Source organism: Gymnogyps californianus, chromosome 1 (assembly GCF_018139145.2).
Source record: "Gymnogyps californianus isolate 813 chromosome 1, ASM1813914v2, whole genome shotgun sequence".
In the NCBI taxonomy this organism is placed as follows: Eukaryota; Metazoa; Chordata; class Aves; order Accipitriformes; family Cathartidae; genus Gymnogyps; species Gymnogyps californianus.
This window is the reverse complement of record NC_059471.1, coordinates 8,204,840-8,218,211: the sequence shown is the minus strand read 5'-3', so window position 1 is coordinate 8,218,211 and position 13,372 is coordinate 8,204,840. Positions and strand designations below refer to the sequence as shown.

Sequence of the window (13,372 nt, the reverse complement as noted above, 5' to 3'; positions counted from 1 at the left end):
TACTCTGGTTAAACCAGAGAATCCAGTCCTGAGAATCCAGTAGGGACAAGCAGCTCATGACAAGCCAAGAGCAACGTGGGTCTGTTTGCCTCCTCCCTTAATCCTAGACTGTGGATAGCAGAGATTCATTGAGGACCTGATGCCAGCCCTCTGCATTTTCACATTGCTGCATAATGACCAATAACAGTAGTTACTGAGCTGGTCTTTCTCCATCAACTCCCCCGTGGAGAGGAAGAAAGGACTATTTATTCTTTAGGCTGTTTCCTGACTAGCAGAACCAATGAATCCAGGATTCCTCCTGGTTTCTGTCCACTGTGCCCTAACACTTCACATTTGTGATACCTTCTGTTCCTTTCCACATCCCTTTCATCCTTTCTCCATATCCACCTGTGCTCCACCATAGCCACCCACACCAACTTGTGCTTCTCCCCTTCTCTCACCTCTTCTTTAGGGAGCAGCGGGCACAGCTTTGAGTGCTCTGCTTGCTGTCCCCTCTGGTTTCCTATCTGTGTGTTTTTGATCCTGCCCTATAACCATTCCCTTTTTTCATTTGGTTTCCTCTACAGTCAGCTTTTTCCTCCTTTTCTCTGCCTTCTGCTTAGTCCTGCAGCCCAGGAAGGCTCTAAGGTTTTGCTAGGGCTGGGCTAGTGAGGGCTCAGTAGGAACTAGGTGTGAAGCAGCACATGTTATGTCTAGCTGCAAGCTATCTTTTTGGCCAACTGTCAGAATAATTGTCAGAGGAAGGTCTATGTTCCCCTCCCCAGAGTGGTGGGGACATGAACCCCATTATCTTTTCCCTTTATCTCAACAGTGATTTCAATAAAAGGGTGTAGGAACAAACATCTTTGAGACCTTTTTCCTTCTGATAGATTTGCTTGAAATGAGCTAGCAGGTAAGAGAGGACACAGAGTGATTGTAAAAGCTCCCTTTTCCTGGGAAAAAAAACCCCGCTAAAAATAGTGCTGGGTGTTAATAACTTGGCAAACTAGGAGATGGATCCAAAAGCTTTGCTTTAGGCTCTGATCTGGACCTTCCTGCTGTGGCAGGGGTTGGACTGTGCCAAAGAACTGGGAGGGCTGCAGCTTGCACTGAAGCCTGTGTGCACTGCTCTCTGCATTTGAGAGCAGTCACTCATATGGGCTCATTCAGATCTCTCTGTTCCTGATCTTTGGCAGTTTCCTACAATTTAGCTGCTTGCTGTCCCTTAGGATCATGGAGATTTCCCTGCGTGGGTTTGAGGGGTTGGTGTGGATAGTGAATCTTTCATTATTGTACCTTGGAGCCTGCATCTTCTTGGTCCCGCACTGAATTATGCTTTTCCTGCCTAAAATATATGATGACAACTTTAAGGACATTTATAATATTAATGCAATCATTCACCTTGCAGATTATTTGAAATTAAATCTCTTAGCGTACTTAAATTATAGGATATTGCCTTATAAATCTCTGTATAGATTTCATTAATAGTTGATTGTGCTTGGTTTCTATTATTTTTTCATCAGTACCTGAGGGTACTGTTCAGCATCCTACAATTTACAAAGAAAATTATCTAAACAACAAAAAGTTCTTGGCTTTTATTATAAACGAATCTGCAAAAATAGCTGATGAATCACCACAGAGATTTTGTCCGATTTGATAATTAATTGTACTGTATTTAGACAAATCAGTGCATGCTAGCACATACTTTCTCTCCAAAGCCTGTAGCCCACAGGCATTTATAATCTCAAGCTCCCTAAAAGCGCCAAGCAATTTCAAAGTTTATTTTGTTATTCTGAAGCCTTTTGTCCTGTTCTGGCAGAGACCTGAACCAAAAAAGTCAACAATAGGAGTGCAGCTGGTGGAAGTGTCTCTAGAGGCTCATATTGCTCAACCTGTCAATTTTGTGTATGAGTCTTGAAAGTGTAAATAAATAAAACCAAATGTGGGGCTTTACTGTAACCACATTTTACTGCATCTTTAGCACACACTGGCCTTTAATCCAGAGTGGGTCCTCCAGCCTGTTCTTCTGGCACAGCAGTGACAGTTTTCTGTGGTTAGCATGCAACGAAAGCCAGGGCCAGCAGCTGATCCCTCACTCGCGTGTGTCCCCTTTGCAGCCTTGGACAGCCAAAATACCTACCAGTCATCCGGGCTTGGGGCATAATTCAACCGAACTCCAAAGAGCACAGAGCAGCGTGCAGCAGCAGTCAGCATCCTTCCATAGCGACAAGCCAACTTGTCTTTTTCTTTCCTGAGTGTGAAGATAATTTTGCCAGGTGAACTTCAACATTACTCTGAGACAGTCTTGCTCAAAGCTTTCCAAGGGCATCGTGTCTTTATGTTAGGCAATGGCTGTGATCACTGCAGAAGGTCAGCTTGTGCTGTGCCTGTCAGAGCCCTTTCCTGTGCAACCTCGTATCTCAGTGTAGGTTTCTGACCGCTGTCTCACAGCTTTTTCATGGCTGTTCAACAGCAGCCTGGTGCAGGCTCGGATGTTGGCAAAGATCTGACTCATCTCTTTTGTTTGTTGCTTTTTTAAGCAATGGCTTCCCATGGACTTCCTACCCGTTCTGAGGGAAGTCCAGGCCCTACGAAGTCAAAACACTCAAGGACTTTTATGTGGGCAGGATTTCATCATCAACTTCAGGTTGTAAGTGGAGACGCTTAACCTTTGTCCTGAGCATTTTTGTTCTGAGAATGAGCCTTTCCTATCCGGATGAAAACCTTGGATCATCATGCCTGCCTGTCTGATACAAGTATTGTGAGTAGGTTCATTTTCTAATGCTAACCCACCCAGTAGTCTTTATCCTCTCCTCGCTTGTGGAGCAAGTTCCCCTCATAGCACCCAGACTAGAACTTAGTAAGTGGAAAGAAAATGAAACAAAAGCCTGAGTTTTGTTGCCATATTCATGGTTTAGTCTTGCAATTCATTGCACGCTGGCACGGCAGCACACACACAAGGAGCCAGACTCCTTTCAAGCACCCCTCTCATGTTGGGCAGCAAGCAGTGTGTAAGTATCTGGAGAATGAGGGACCTTAGCTACCATTTTCATCTGCTATCCCTCGTCAGTCCCTCTTCTCAGGAACAAGTAATTATATAAGGCAAAGACTGGTAGCCCATTAAAGAAGACATCTCTGATGTTTCTTTTCTGAGATCCAATAAACAAGATTGATGGACTGATTGCTGTGCAGAAAGCACGTGTAACTTGCAGTTGAGTTTTTTGTGTTCTTCATGCTACATACCAAACCCTGGGCAAGCCTGACCATTGCAGTATCTGTAAATATTGGAAACTGCTGTTCAAATACATACCTCTCCTACTAAGCAAGTATCTTTTTCTTCAGAGAGTAGTTCTTTTAGAGGAGTGAGGGAGAAAAAGAAGGATGAAGCTGCATTGGTTGAGTGGGTTTTTTTGTGTTTTTCAACTCCCGTCAACTTAGAAGCTTTTGAGATCCTTCTAGTGGTGTCTGTTTTCCTCCACAGGTTCACAAATATACAAATATGGTCCTATCTCAGCTAGTAAGGAAAATTCACATGAAGCAAAGAGTAGGGTCCTTTTACTTCACACTAGTATACAAGTCAGCGATCCAGCGCCATCGTCTGTTCTGCTCTTCTGTGGCTTTTGACCAGGATGGTAAAGTCAGTGGATATAATTGCTGATTGTTATTCATATATGATAAGTGTAAAGAGGCCATTAATTGTATAGATGTAAACAGGTAACTGAAGTTGTAGCAGTGCTACCCGAAACCACAGCACAGGATAAGACTGTAAGAGGAGCACAGCACTCGCCATGGAGCCTGATAAAGCAAAGGCATTGATTGCATTGGATTTCTGCTTGATTGGATGTCAGCAGCAGCACTAGGCTAGAAAAGCGGGGCGAGACAACACCAGGAGAGTTGCAAACACAGCCACAGATGCACTGGTAATTGCCAAGGAAAAGCTATTAGGAGGGAGGGAGACTTTTGGGTAGAAGGGAAGTGAGGAGAGATTTGGAGCTGTGAGGAAAGAAGTTGCATAAGCTTTTTCACTCCCCTCTGAGTTTTGGGAGATGAAGCTTTGTACATTCTCTGTAAAAAAACAATAGTGCTTTAGAGATAGCACTCCTGGCTCCGTCGTACACTGTTTCTTCTAAGGGGAAATAGCTCACAAGGCAGCGTTGCTAACCACAAAGATCAGAAAGGGGAACTTTGCCTTTTTTTTAAGAAGTAACCGCGCATTGAATTAAAGCATTAAAGAATATTTTGGCTTCCTAATACCCGAGACATGTTAAAACTTGTTCCTTCCCAAATGTCTAAAAGAAATGAATGTTATTCTAAAAAGCCATCAGCAGTGTCTGGCATTGCTTCCTCTGGGCATCAGATGTGTCCTGTCTCCCTTGTCCCTGAACTCTTTCTAAAATGAGCCTTGCAATTCTGGGATTGTCTTGATTGTGGTCTTTCAAAATGTCATCAGGATGGCCAAGATCTAACCAGTACTGAGCACCACAGCAGGATCCTTCCCATGGCTCACATGGTAAGCTGTGTAGCTTTATAATTCCTGGAGCACTTCCATGAACTCAGCCAGAACAAAACCAGAAAGGAAAACAAAATGTCCCTGGCTTAGGGATGAGTAAAAGGTCTTGTGTGGTGTAGGTGAACATATCCAACCCCTTTGACAGATTCTGCAATGATGATCTGCAGTCTGCTGGATCCTGCAGTCCAGTTCGGGCAGCTTGACTTGACTTGCTGAAATCCAGATAGAATTACTGTCTCAGTGACAGATTAAGAAGTTGTAACACTCCTCGAAGTTTCCTGGAACCTTACAGACATGCTCAGTGGCACAATAAAATCTAGTCTGACTTCCACCTTAACTAAAGGCAGCTGTAGTGAAATCTGTGATGTTAATGGACTGAATAGGAGACTGGAGCTCTGAAACCCTAATGAATGCAGGTTGGAGCACTCCCCACTCTGAATTACCCCCACAAGGTAACAGGTCTCTGAAGGTTACTGTTTAGCCAGAAATAGTGGTACAATGTGTACATTCTGGCTTGACATTGCTGAGGCAGTTAATTTTTACTAAGCTCTATTTCTTGCATTTTTACCCCATGCACGTGGGTTTGGCTTCCAGCTAACTGTGTGCATAGCTTCTTCTCTGGGGGGATAAAGATATACAATGGCTAAGCCCATGTAGAATGGCAGGATCGTGGGCACAGGTGAGTCTTCTGGTCCGGTAAACCAGGATGTGTGTTTGCCCCACACAGTGCCCATGTAACGTGACTTGATCAAAATGACTTCTCTTTTTAGCGTTTTATTTTAATTGAATCATTTTTATTGAGTCCCAAGGGGATTAAAGTAGAACTGCCTCATTGTCTTTCTGTTTCTCTGAAGCAACTTATCAAATGTAATCCCAAGAGAGATGGAGAAGGCATGATGATAAAGGCAGCATCTGTTGCATTCCCTCTTCAGAATGCTTAGGCTGCATCTTTTCCTCAGAAAAATCAAGTTAATTCATTTTATTGCTGCTTGGATATTTCTTATTTACTACTGGTCCACATAGACCAACCTATCTCTTTCAGTACTCAGCTCTACCTTGTTGTCCTCAAAGGCACAAATAAGCTTTTGCTCCTGTTACCTCTCCTATAAGCTGTGTACCCTCGAGAGAAACCTGGCTGCTACTCTTCCCTGTTCAGTCATCAGCAAACCTTTTGCTGAGTTCAGTTTGTGGAGCTTGTCTGTTCTTCCTGCCTGCCATGCAGAAGGGATTTTGGGAAAGATTAACCCTCTGCCAATTTTAGGCGTCTTATTTCAACAGGTAAGTTGGCCAGCTCATCTCTGTGGGTAACCATTATCATCAGGGGAGAGAGCACAACTCTCCTGGGGACCATTCAAAATGAGGACTTACTTGTGACCCCCGAGTCTAAAGTCTGACGTGTTTGTTTCCCTTTGCATCTTCTTAAAAACACAGTGAATTCGCTGAACAACCAATGAGTTGGTCATTGCATACTCGGTCTACAAAGGGACTTCCAGCTCACCACTACCAGGATCATCTTCTGATTGCTAGAACACCTGATGGAGTCCATAGTGCCTGGACCAGGTTCAGGAACGTGCTCCAGCTGGGTGCCTAAAGGCATTGGAAACTTCTGTGTTTTCTTGAAACTGGGTCCTTGGCTCTCGGATTCAGTGTTAGGGAAATATGAGGCTTGCTCAGATATGTGCCCACTTCCCGATGTGGTTATGTCAGTGAGAGAGGTCACTTTCCCCAGACGGATCACCATTTCTGCTCCTGAAGGTTTCCCTTCCAAAGCTGGTAGTGCCATTAGTGTGTTAATTGTTAATCTAAATTAAGCCATCTGATTTTGCCTGGAGTAAAGTAAGGAGCACTTGTTCACCTGAATTGCTCCATGCATGTGACAGCAAAGATAAGCAGCTAGGACTAGGGACCTGGTCCATGGCATGGCCTGAAGGGAGAGTGGATGTGTGTCATAGCCATTTTGTTTTCAGAAGAGGATCCATGGAAGTCAGCGTACTCAATGGGAGGGCCTGCTTATAACATCGAATAAACATAATATTAAGGTAAGGAATACAAATTCTGAGAGGGGTGCCTCTCCATGCTTGGTTCTCAGCCACCAACCTGGCTATCTAAGCCAAGCCAGTCCTTCCTCAGGCAACACATACCATGGTGATAGCCATGAGAGCCCTTCTCCCAAGCAACATAGTGAGAGCAGTCATCAGATTTTGGAAGACCCAGGCTGAACTCTCTCTTCTGCCAGATCCAGAGCAGGGATTGGAAACCAGCCCACTGCCCTCCCAAGACAATGGTCAGAGTCAGGAGCTCTTCAGAGGCAGTGGGTATCTGCCCTCTCCACTTTGTGTGAAACTGCTAGCAATTCATCAAGCTGCAGGGCCGGTGGTGGGTAGACAGTTGAATTTCACCTTCTCCTGCGAGCACTGGATGTCTTTCAAAGGTTAAATAGCTGGTGGACTCCCTTCAGCACTGAAGAGATGTGAATGTATGAGACATGCAGCTAGACACTTAAGTAATAGGTGTCTTTATTATGTATGGAAAATGTTACGTTAAAACAATAGCATTCTTTTTAAAAGCATGTCATAACTTGAAGTATCTGCAATGATGTTACTAATTGGTGCTTTTAATTCCTGATTAATAGCTATTTTCTAAACATAGATGGCAGCAGTACAAGTACCCCTTTTTTATGAAGATTAATATCTGTGAACACTGCCTTTGAGATAGGCCATGTGTATGTGATTAGTTCGTTGGTTACTGGGCACAGTTTTAAAGAATTATGCTGAATAAATGAACCATTAGTTTCCGTTTTTTTATTCATTTCTGATCTTTCTGTGTGATTGCGACTTGATCAGTGTTGAAGTCAGCACTTTTATTTTTCTTCTTTTCAAAGCAAAGGGCTTTTTCATTAGGAATCCCACAGTTGACTGTGGGAAGATATCTGCCCCCTGCAAGAGTCATGTGAGAGAAGTCCTTGCCAGAGAGAGTAGCCCAATTATGTTTGATTATTCATCACTCATATGGACTTACAATGGAGGTTGTTTTCAAGCTTTTTCTACCTAATATTTCACATTAGAACCCCAAACCGTGACCGGATCTGAACTTACTGGGGCTGAGCAATAGTAGAGAGATGTAAGCAGCAAAAATGTATTTCTCCCTTGTTCCAGCTGATACTAATCACCGGTACAACTCCTGCTTTTGTGAGCAGATAACAAGGCAAGGAAAATGGGTGCCTCCTCCTGCCAAGAGTCCTCGAGTTAGAGCCCTTGGTTTGTGCTGATTAGAGAGCACTGTGAGCAGTAGAAGCAATTTCCCCTGAGACAGATATGGAGGAGGTTGCTTCTTTGGGGTTAGCACTACCTAAAAGGAGCTTCAAAAAATCCCAAAATATCTCAGCAGAGATCAGTCAATGTGAGTAATACTATCCTGGGTATTGGAAGAATCCCTGCTACAGATACTATTTTTGGTAATAACAGCAAAGAGGAGAAAAATAAGCCACAAGTCTGAAACATGTTTCAGGAATGTTGTCTTCCAGTTCCTAATTTTATTAAAAAGAAGGCATTTTTGTTGAATCCTTGAAGACCTTTGTGTGGAGAAGTGATTAGCCTTAGTGCAATCAGGTATGCTATTGTCCACATAAATACTTCATTCTGAGGTTTCCTCCAAACATTTAATTTTCTGTTTCACTTCTCATAATTTTTGGTGATTTTCATTTGGGGAATGCAAGTGTCAAAAACTGGGGTCAGATATTCAGGGAAAAAAATGGTGTTGCAAGGGCAGGTTTGGCTTGGTCAAAGCAAATGCCATGGCAAATATTGATCCAATCAGATCCAATCGGAGCTCTGTTGACTAGAGAGGGGACCCAAAATATCTAGTTCTGCAATAGCCATCCACATCATTGACATTGGTAACTGGGTGAGAAGGATCATGCTTTCACTGTTTGAACTGCCAGCAATAAGCTCCCTGGGAAAGAATGTCTAACAAGGTTTAAGGTAAAACCATCAGCTTCCCCTGCATTTATCAGAATTATTTTAACTAGAAAGCTCTTCTGCACTAAAGCAGAGTTTGCTCCCCGAAGCAAAGATGTTTCACAAGAGTGGAATGTGCAACACCAGTGGCTGTTGACTGAAGTCACCATTAAAGATCTTGAGCCTTGGGGTTTTGAAATGAGAACTAAACTTGTTATTAGCAGTCCCTTGAAATCTCATTTCCATGCCAGTGAATAGCCTGCTCAGTAGCGCATTTCCCTGCATTTTCAAGTTTCACCTGTTTTATTTTATCTTGGAGTTATTAATTTTATGACAAGGCCTCCTTTTCTTCTTTTTTTCCCTATTCTTAGGGGGTTGTTTATCACCATCCATGACAAAGGCCATATTGCAACAATGCTAAACTCTTGGCCTGAAGAAAATATTAAGGTATGTGGCATGGCATCTGTGGACTGGGAAATTACAGGGAGTTGGGTGGAAAATGGGATATTGAATGCCTGTATGGGAATGGGAACTGCTGGCATTATTTACAGAATTGCCTATTTAAAAGGACAAGCTAAGAAGTATTCCCCTCCTCAGAGAGTTTCCAGGCTAGTGGTTGGACTTCAGAGACTCTGTCATGTGTGTATGTGGCCAAGAACATCTTTATCAAAGGTACCAGGACCTTGGGCAATAAAAAGAGCGTGCATGGTAATAAATTTGTACAGAATAGAGGCCCTAGCGAAGAAGTAATATATGTGTGTTGAAGAATTCTGTGGCTAACTCGCAACTTGTTTGATGTACCAAAGCTCTTTAAGATATCTCTGTAACTGACTTGCTCGTAGGACTCTTTCCCAAATCCAATGAGTCATCCAGCATCCAGAACACTGGCAACTCTGCAAATAATGATGTTTGATATCCAGCAGCTGAAAATATTACTGACACTCCACCCAAAAAGTGATCTTGTGAAGTGTTTTTCACTAGAGCTCGGGGCTGGGCAAGTCCCTGGCATGAAATAAAGTCAACACTTAAGACAGGTCTTGCCAGTCACCTCCTTCCATCAGTCTGAAAATACATGTGCCTGGGAATTTTCCTGGCTATTGACAGAGCTTCAGTCCCCTATCAGTTAGCTGTTTCTTCCAGGAACAAAGGTTTGGCAGCTGAGAAAATCTTGCAAGCATTTTCCATTTCTAAGGGAAAAAAAAAAAGGAATTTAACATGTTTCCAGAAAAAGTAATCATATTCCTATAACCTTGTCTTTGGAACCATGGAGAACAGATGCAAACTAGATATTTTGTCCTTGCTCTGTCCAAAGATCTCAGTATTTCCATTTGTTTCTGACTCAGGACTGTGAGCAGAACTCATTATGGCTAACAGAGATGTTTTTGCAGATGGGGAAACTGGCACAGAAAGATTAGAGACTGTTGTTGAAGCAGCCCCCTCTGGCACCCAAAACAGACCATAGGAAGGGCAGTGGTCCATGGAAGAGATTCAGACTATCTACTTTCCAGGTTTGCCAGACTACAAAGGCAGCTAATTTCATCAGTATCGCTGGTTTGGACCGCAGGCTTCCCTGTGTGTTTGTACACAGACTTCTCCATGCCTGAACTGATAGGCACTGAAACAGATGAGATTTTGAGATAAGTAGAGAGGCACCTGGACTGCACCTAAGTCCCTGGAGGGACCCGGTTTTTTGAAAAGGCTTGGACCACACTGAACACCAACAACAGTAAGTCCCATTAAAGACAGTGAAGAAATACCTGGAGATGCTGCCCCACCTTTTGCTTTGTGGCTCCTTAGAGCTTCGTGGCAACAGCTTTTACTGTGGAAATGGGAAATCTGGGTCGTAGGCCTGTGTCCTCTGCCTGGAAGGGCTGGAAGGGTGCTCTGCTTAGCAAAGCAAAGCAAAGCCTTAGCCAAGCTCCAATGTGCCCCACCTCCACCCCTCCTGTTGAAGCTGGGCTGCTCTGAAAGAATCAGAGTGCTGGAAGCAGAATGAGTGAGAAGAAGCCATTTCTGAGCACATTCATGTGGGAGTCTGGGGTTTTTGTGTCTCTTCCAGGATTGCTAATGAATCCTGCCATGAAGAAACATTGGATAAAATGTCGATAGCCCTCATCAGTGCCTCCCCTTGCTAATTTTCTCTCTGGTTCCTTAATCTTGTACTCTTTTCTGCATGATGGCCCAACTAGAGCAGGAGGAATGCAGAGAATCATACAGGATAGTGTTGTGGTAGAGTGTCATCCTGGCAGCTATGAGTTCAAACCAGCTCAAAGTGAGGATAATCTAGAAACCATATCTCGTATTCCTAGACAAGTGTGCTGCCAAGCTGCAAGCTACTGGACTGGCCTTCCTACCTTCCTTCCCTCCCTTCCTCCTTCCATAGGATGCTCACCCTAGAAGTGAACTCAGCATCTTGAATCCCTGTCAGGATTACTGCTCTACAGGCTGTTCAGACTCATCCTTCCATGTAGCGGTTTCTGTTGGTGCACTCAAGACAGAGTATTGTTTCATCCTGCAAAGGCTGACCTCGTGCAATCAATACAGAGAACTGGGAACGCCTACAGTGGCACTTGCCTCTCTGCATTACCTCGGCAGCGTGGAGATCAGCGTAGTGCTCTGGATCACTCTGCCGGGCCAGATGTCTCCTACTTAGGCATTGCAAAACTGGGCTAGCTACATACAGCCTATAGTGCAGAGTAATCTCAGTTAACATCAGCTGCCTGAAGACTCAGTGCGTAATCTCAGTTTGTGAGTACTTCTGCAGTGATCAATGAAGAGGGAGATGAGCATCTTCAAAGAGAAATACCCCTTTCATCCCTTCCCAGAACAGCTGCTGGAGGGAGGAGATGCACTCTGGAGGTTTCTGTCTCTCCCCATCAGCTATCAAAGAAGCTTAGAAACCGGTTAGATGATTGGCTTAAACTGGACGCCTAACCTTTAGCCGAAGACTTGACTGGAGTCATCAAGAAAATTTGTAGCACAGCTGGAAGCAGAAAACAGGTTCCTAATTGTTAAACCAGTGGTTCAGTTAGAAGGGTCTGTCCTGCTCAGCCAGAGATTAATGGCCTGTTTGTTGAGTTTCGATCACATGAACGTGAGCCATTAACAACATTAATATGCTTGTATATCAGGTACCCACTGAAACTTTGTGCTTTTGTTTTTGTTTTTTACATCCAAAGAGCCACTAATAAATGTGAATCCAGTTTCCCCTCTCTGATACAGACAGCAGTTAGTCTCCCCTGCTGTATTTTATGTTGTCCTGTATTTTTCAGTGTTACCTTGGGGAGCTTTGGTACCTATAGAGTGCAGCACATCTAAGACTGAAGAAATTTTCTCTCTCTGATGGGTATATAAGTGCTATCGAGAAGTTTTTAGGCTTGCCTGAGAACACTTATTTATTTGGATGAAAGGGGATCTGTGCTTCAGAGAAATATTTTGGTTCATTAGAAATTAATTCTTTTTAAAAAAAAGGTATTCCCTGCATGGTTAGGATTTTGACTCCTTTTCATTTAATTTGCATCAGTTTCAGGATAAACCTGTAGCAGTGCATATGCTTGCTGCTTTCCCTATTCCCATTACTGCCTTCCAGTCCCAGTTGCATTCTCTGGGTGTGGTAAAGAAGTGAGCACACACCCAGAAACAGATGGAGCCCACCCAAAAAGAGACTTTCCCATCACTAACACTTCACATTGACTCAGAAGGAAAAACAAATAGGAAAATGTTTGAAGATGGAGGTGGATAAGTGTATCGCTGCCATGATTGTGAATTTCCCGTGGCAGGGCTTCTTCAACCTCTAGCCTAAGGATAGGTGTATAGTCCTTTTAGTTTTAATAGGTTTTTCACTGAAGGTTCACTTTCAGGAATTCTAACTCCTACTGACAAGGAACTGGCAACAGCACAAAAACAAATATTCTACATATAGCAGGACCATTTCAAAATAATCTCTATTATATATTGGTTGTCACTATTACTATGTACATTTCAACCCTGGAATGTATTATGCCAGAAACTACCAGAGGGCTTTTTTTTGCTGGAGGGCAAAATAGATGTAAAAACCAGAATAGATGCATGTGTCCTCTGTATCTGTAGTTTCTCCTCAGGCTTATTCCTAAACAATGTAATGTAATATAATTCCATTCTGCCGTTACAAACAGTGGTTTATGCTGAGGGAGAAAATAGCCTTGGGATGTGTATATAGTTTATGTTGAATAAGAGCATTCCGTCGTTCATTCTGAAGCCATAGTGCGAAAGTTTAAGTCCTTCCATGGCTTCTCCCTTTAATCATCTGAAATATGCAGGGAAAGGACACTGAAACAAATGAGTACGATTCTTCCTGAAATAGGAAAGTGCAGCAAGAGGTTTATTACATTCCTAAACAACAAAATGCTTCTCCATCGCAGCAATAAACCAATGCGTCTTTATTATACCCCCCCAAGGAATTATATCTATTGAGACAGCGTCTAATCCCCCTTTCTCTTATTTCTCACTAAAGCATACACGTGTGTATGTCCTAAGTTTAGCCTTAACTTTGCAGATCAGCAAGTAAAGAACTACTCTGCAGTCTTCGCCTTTGAAATCCAAGTTAGACTGTGCACTTGAGTCCCCCGCAGTCTGATAAACCATTTGATGTGAGCGCTCTGTTCTCTGAATTGCTGGGACAGTGTTGAAAGTTGAAGTTTGTTATTGTGTTTACAGCTTGTCTCCCACAGTGGGACCGGACACCAGTATACTCCTGTTCTCACTGGATTTCAGAACTGCCCCAAAGAGTGCCGGACCCTGGGGACAAAATCGACAAACAGAGTAGTTGTTAACCTAGAAATGGGGAAGTTTAGTCAGACCTGCTTGGTCATTTGCCTCCTAAGGTCTCAGTGATGCACAGTCCGGGTTGAACAGCTCAGCTTTAGGCTTCTAATTTGGACATCATTAA

The 13,372-nt window shown here is 43.3% G+C and overlaps 1 protein-coding gene across 1 annotated transcript in view; it reads left to right on the top strand.

Annotated features, from left to right (window-relative positions):
• ME3 (malic enzyme 3) overlaps nucleotides 1-13,372 on the top strand; it is a 136,550-nt gene that overhangs the window by 84,318 nt on the left and 38,860 nt on the right. The window contains exon 4 of the mRNA XM_050898636.1: nucleotides 8,817-8,892. Within this exon, the coding sequence (XP_050754593.1) occupies nucleotides 8,817-8,892 (76 nt within the window). The remainder of the gene's footprint in view (nucleotides 1-8,816; nucleotides 8,893-13,372) is intronic.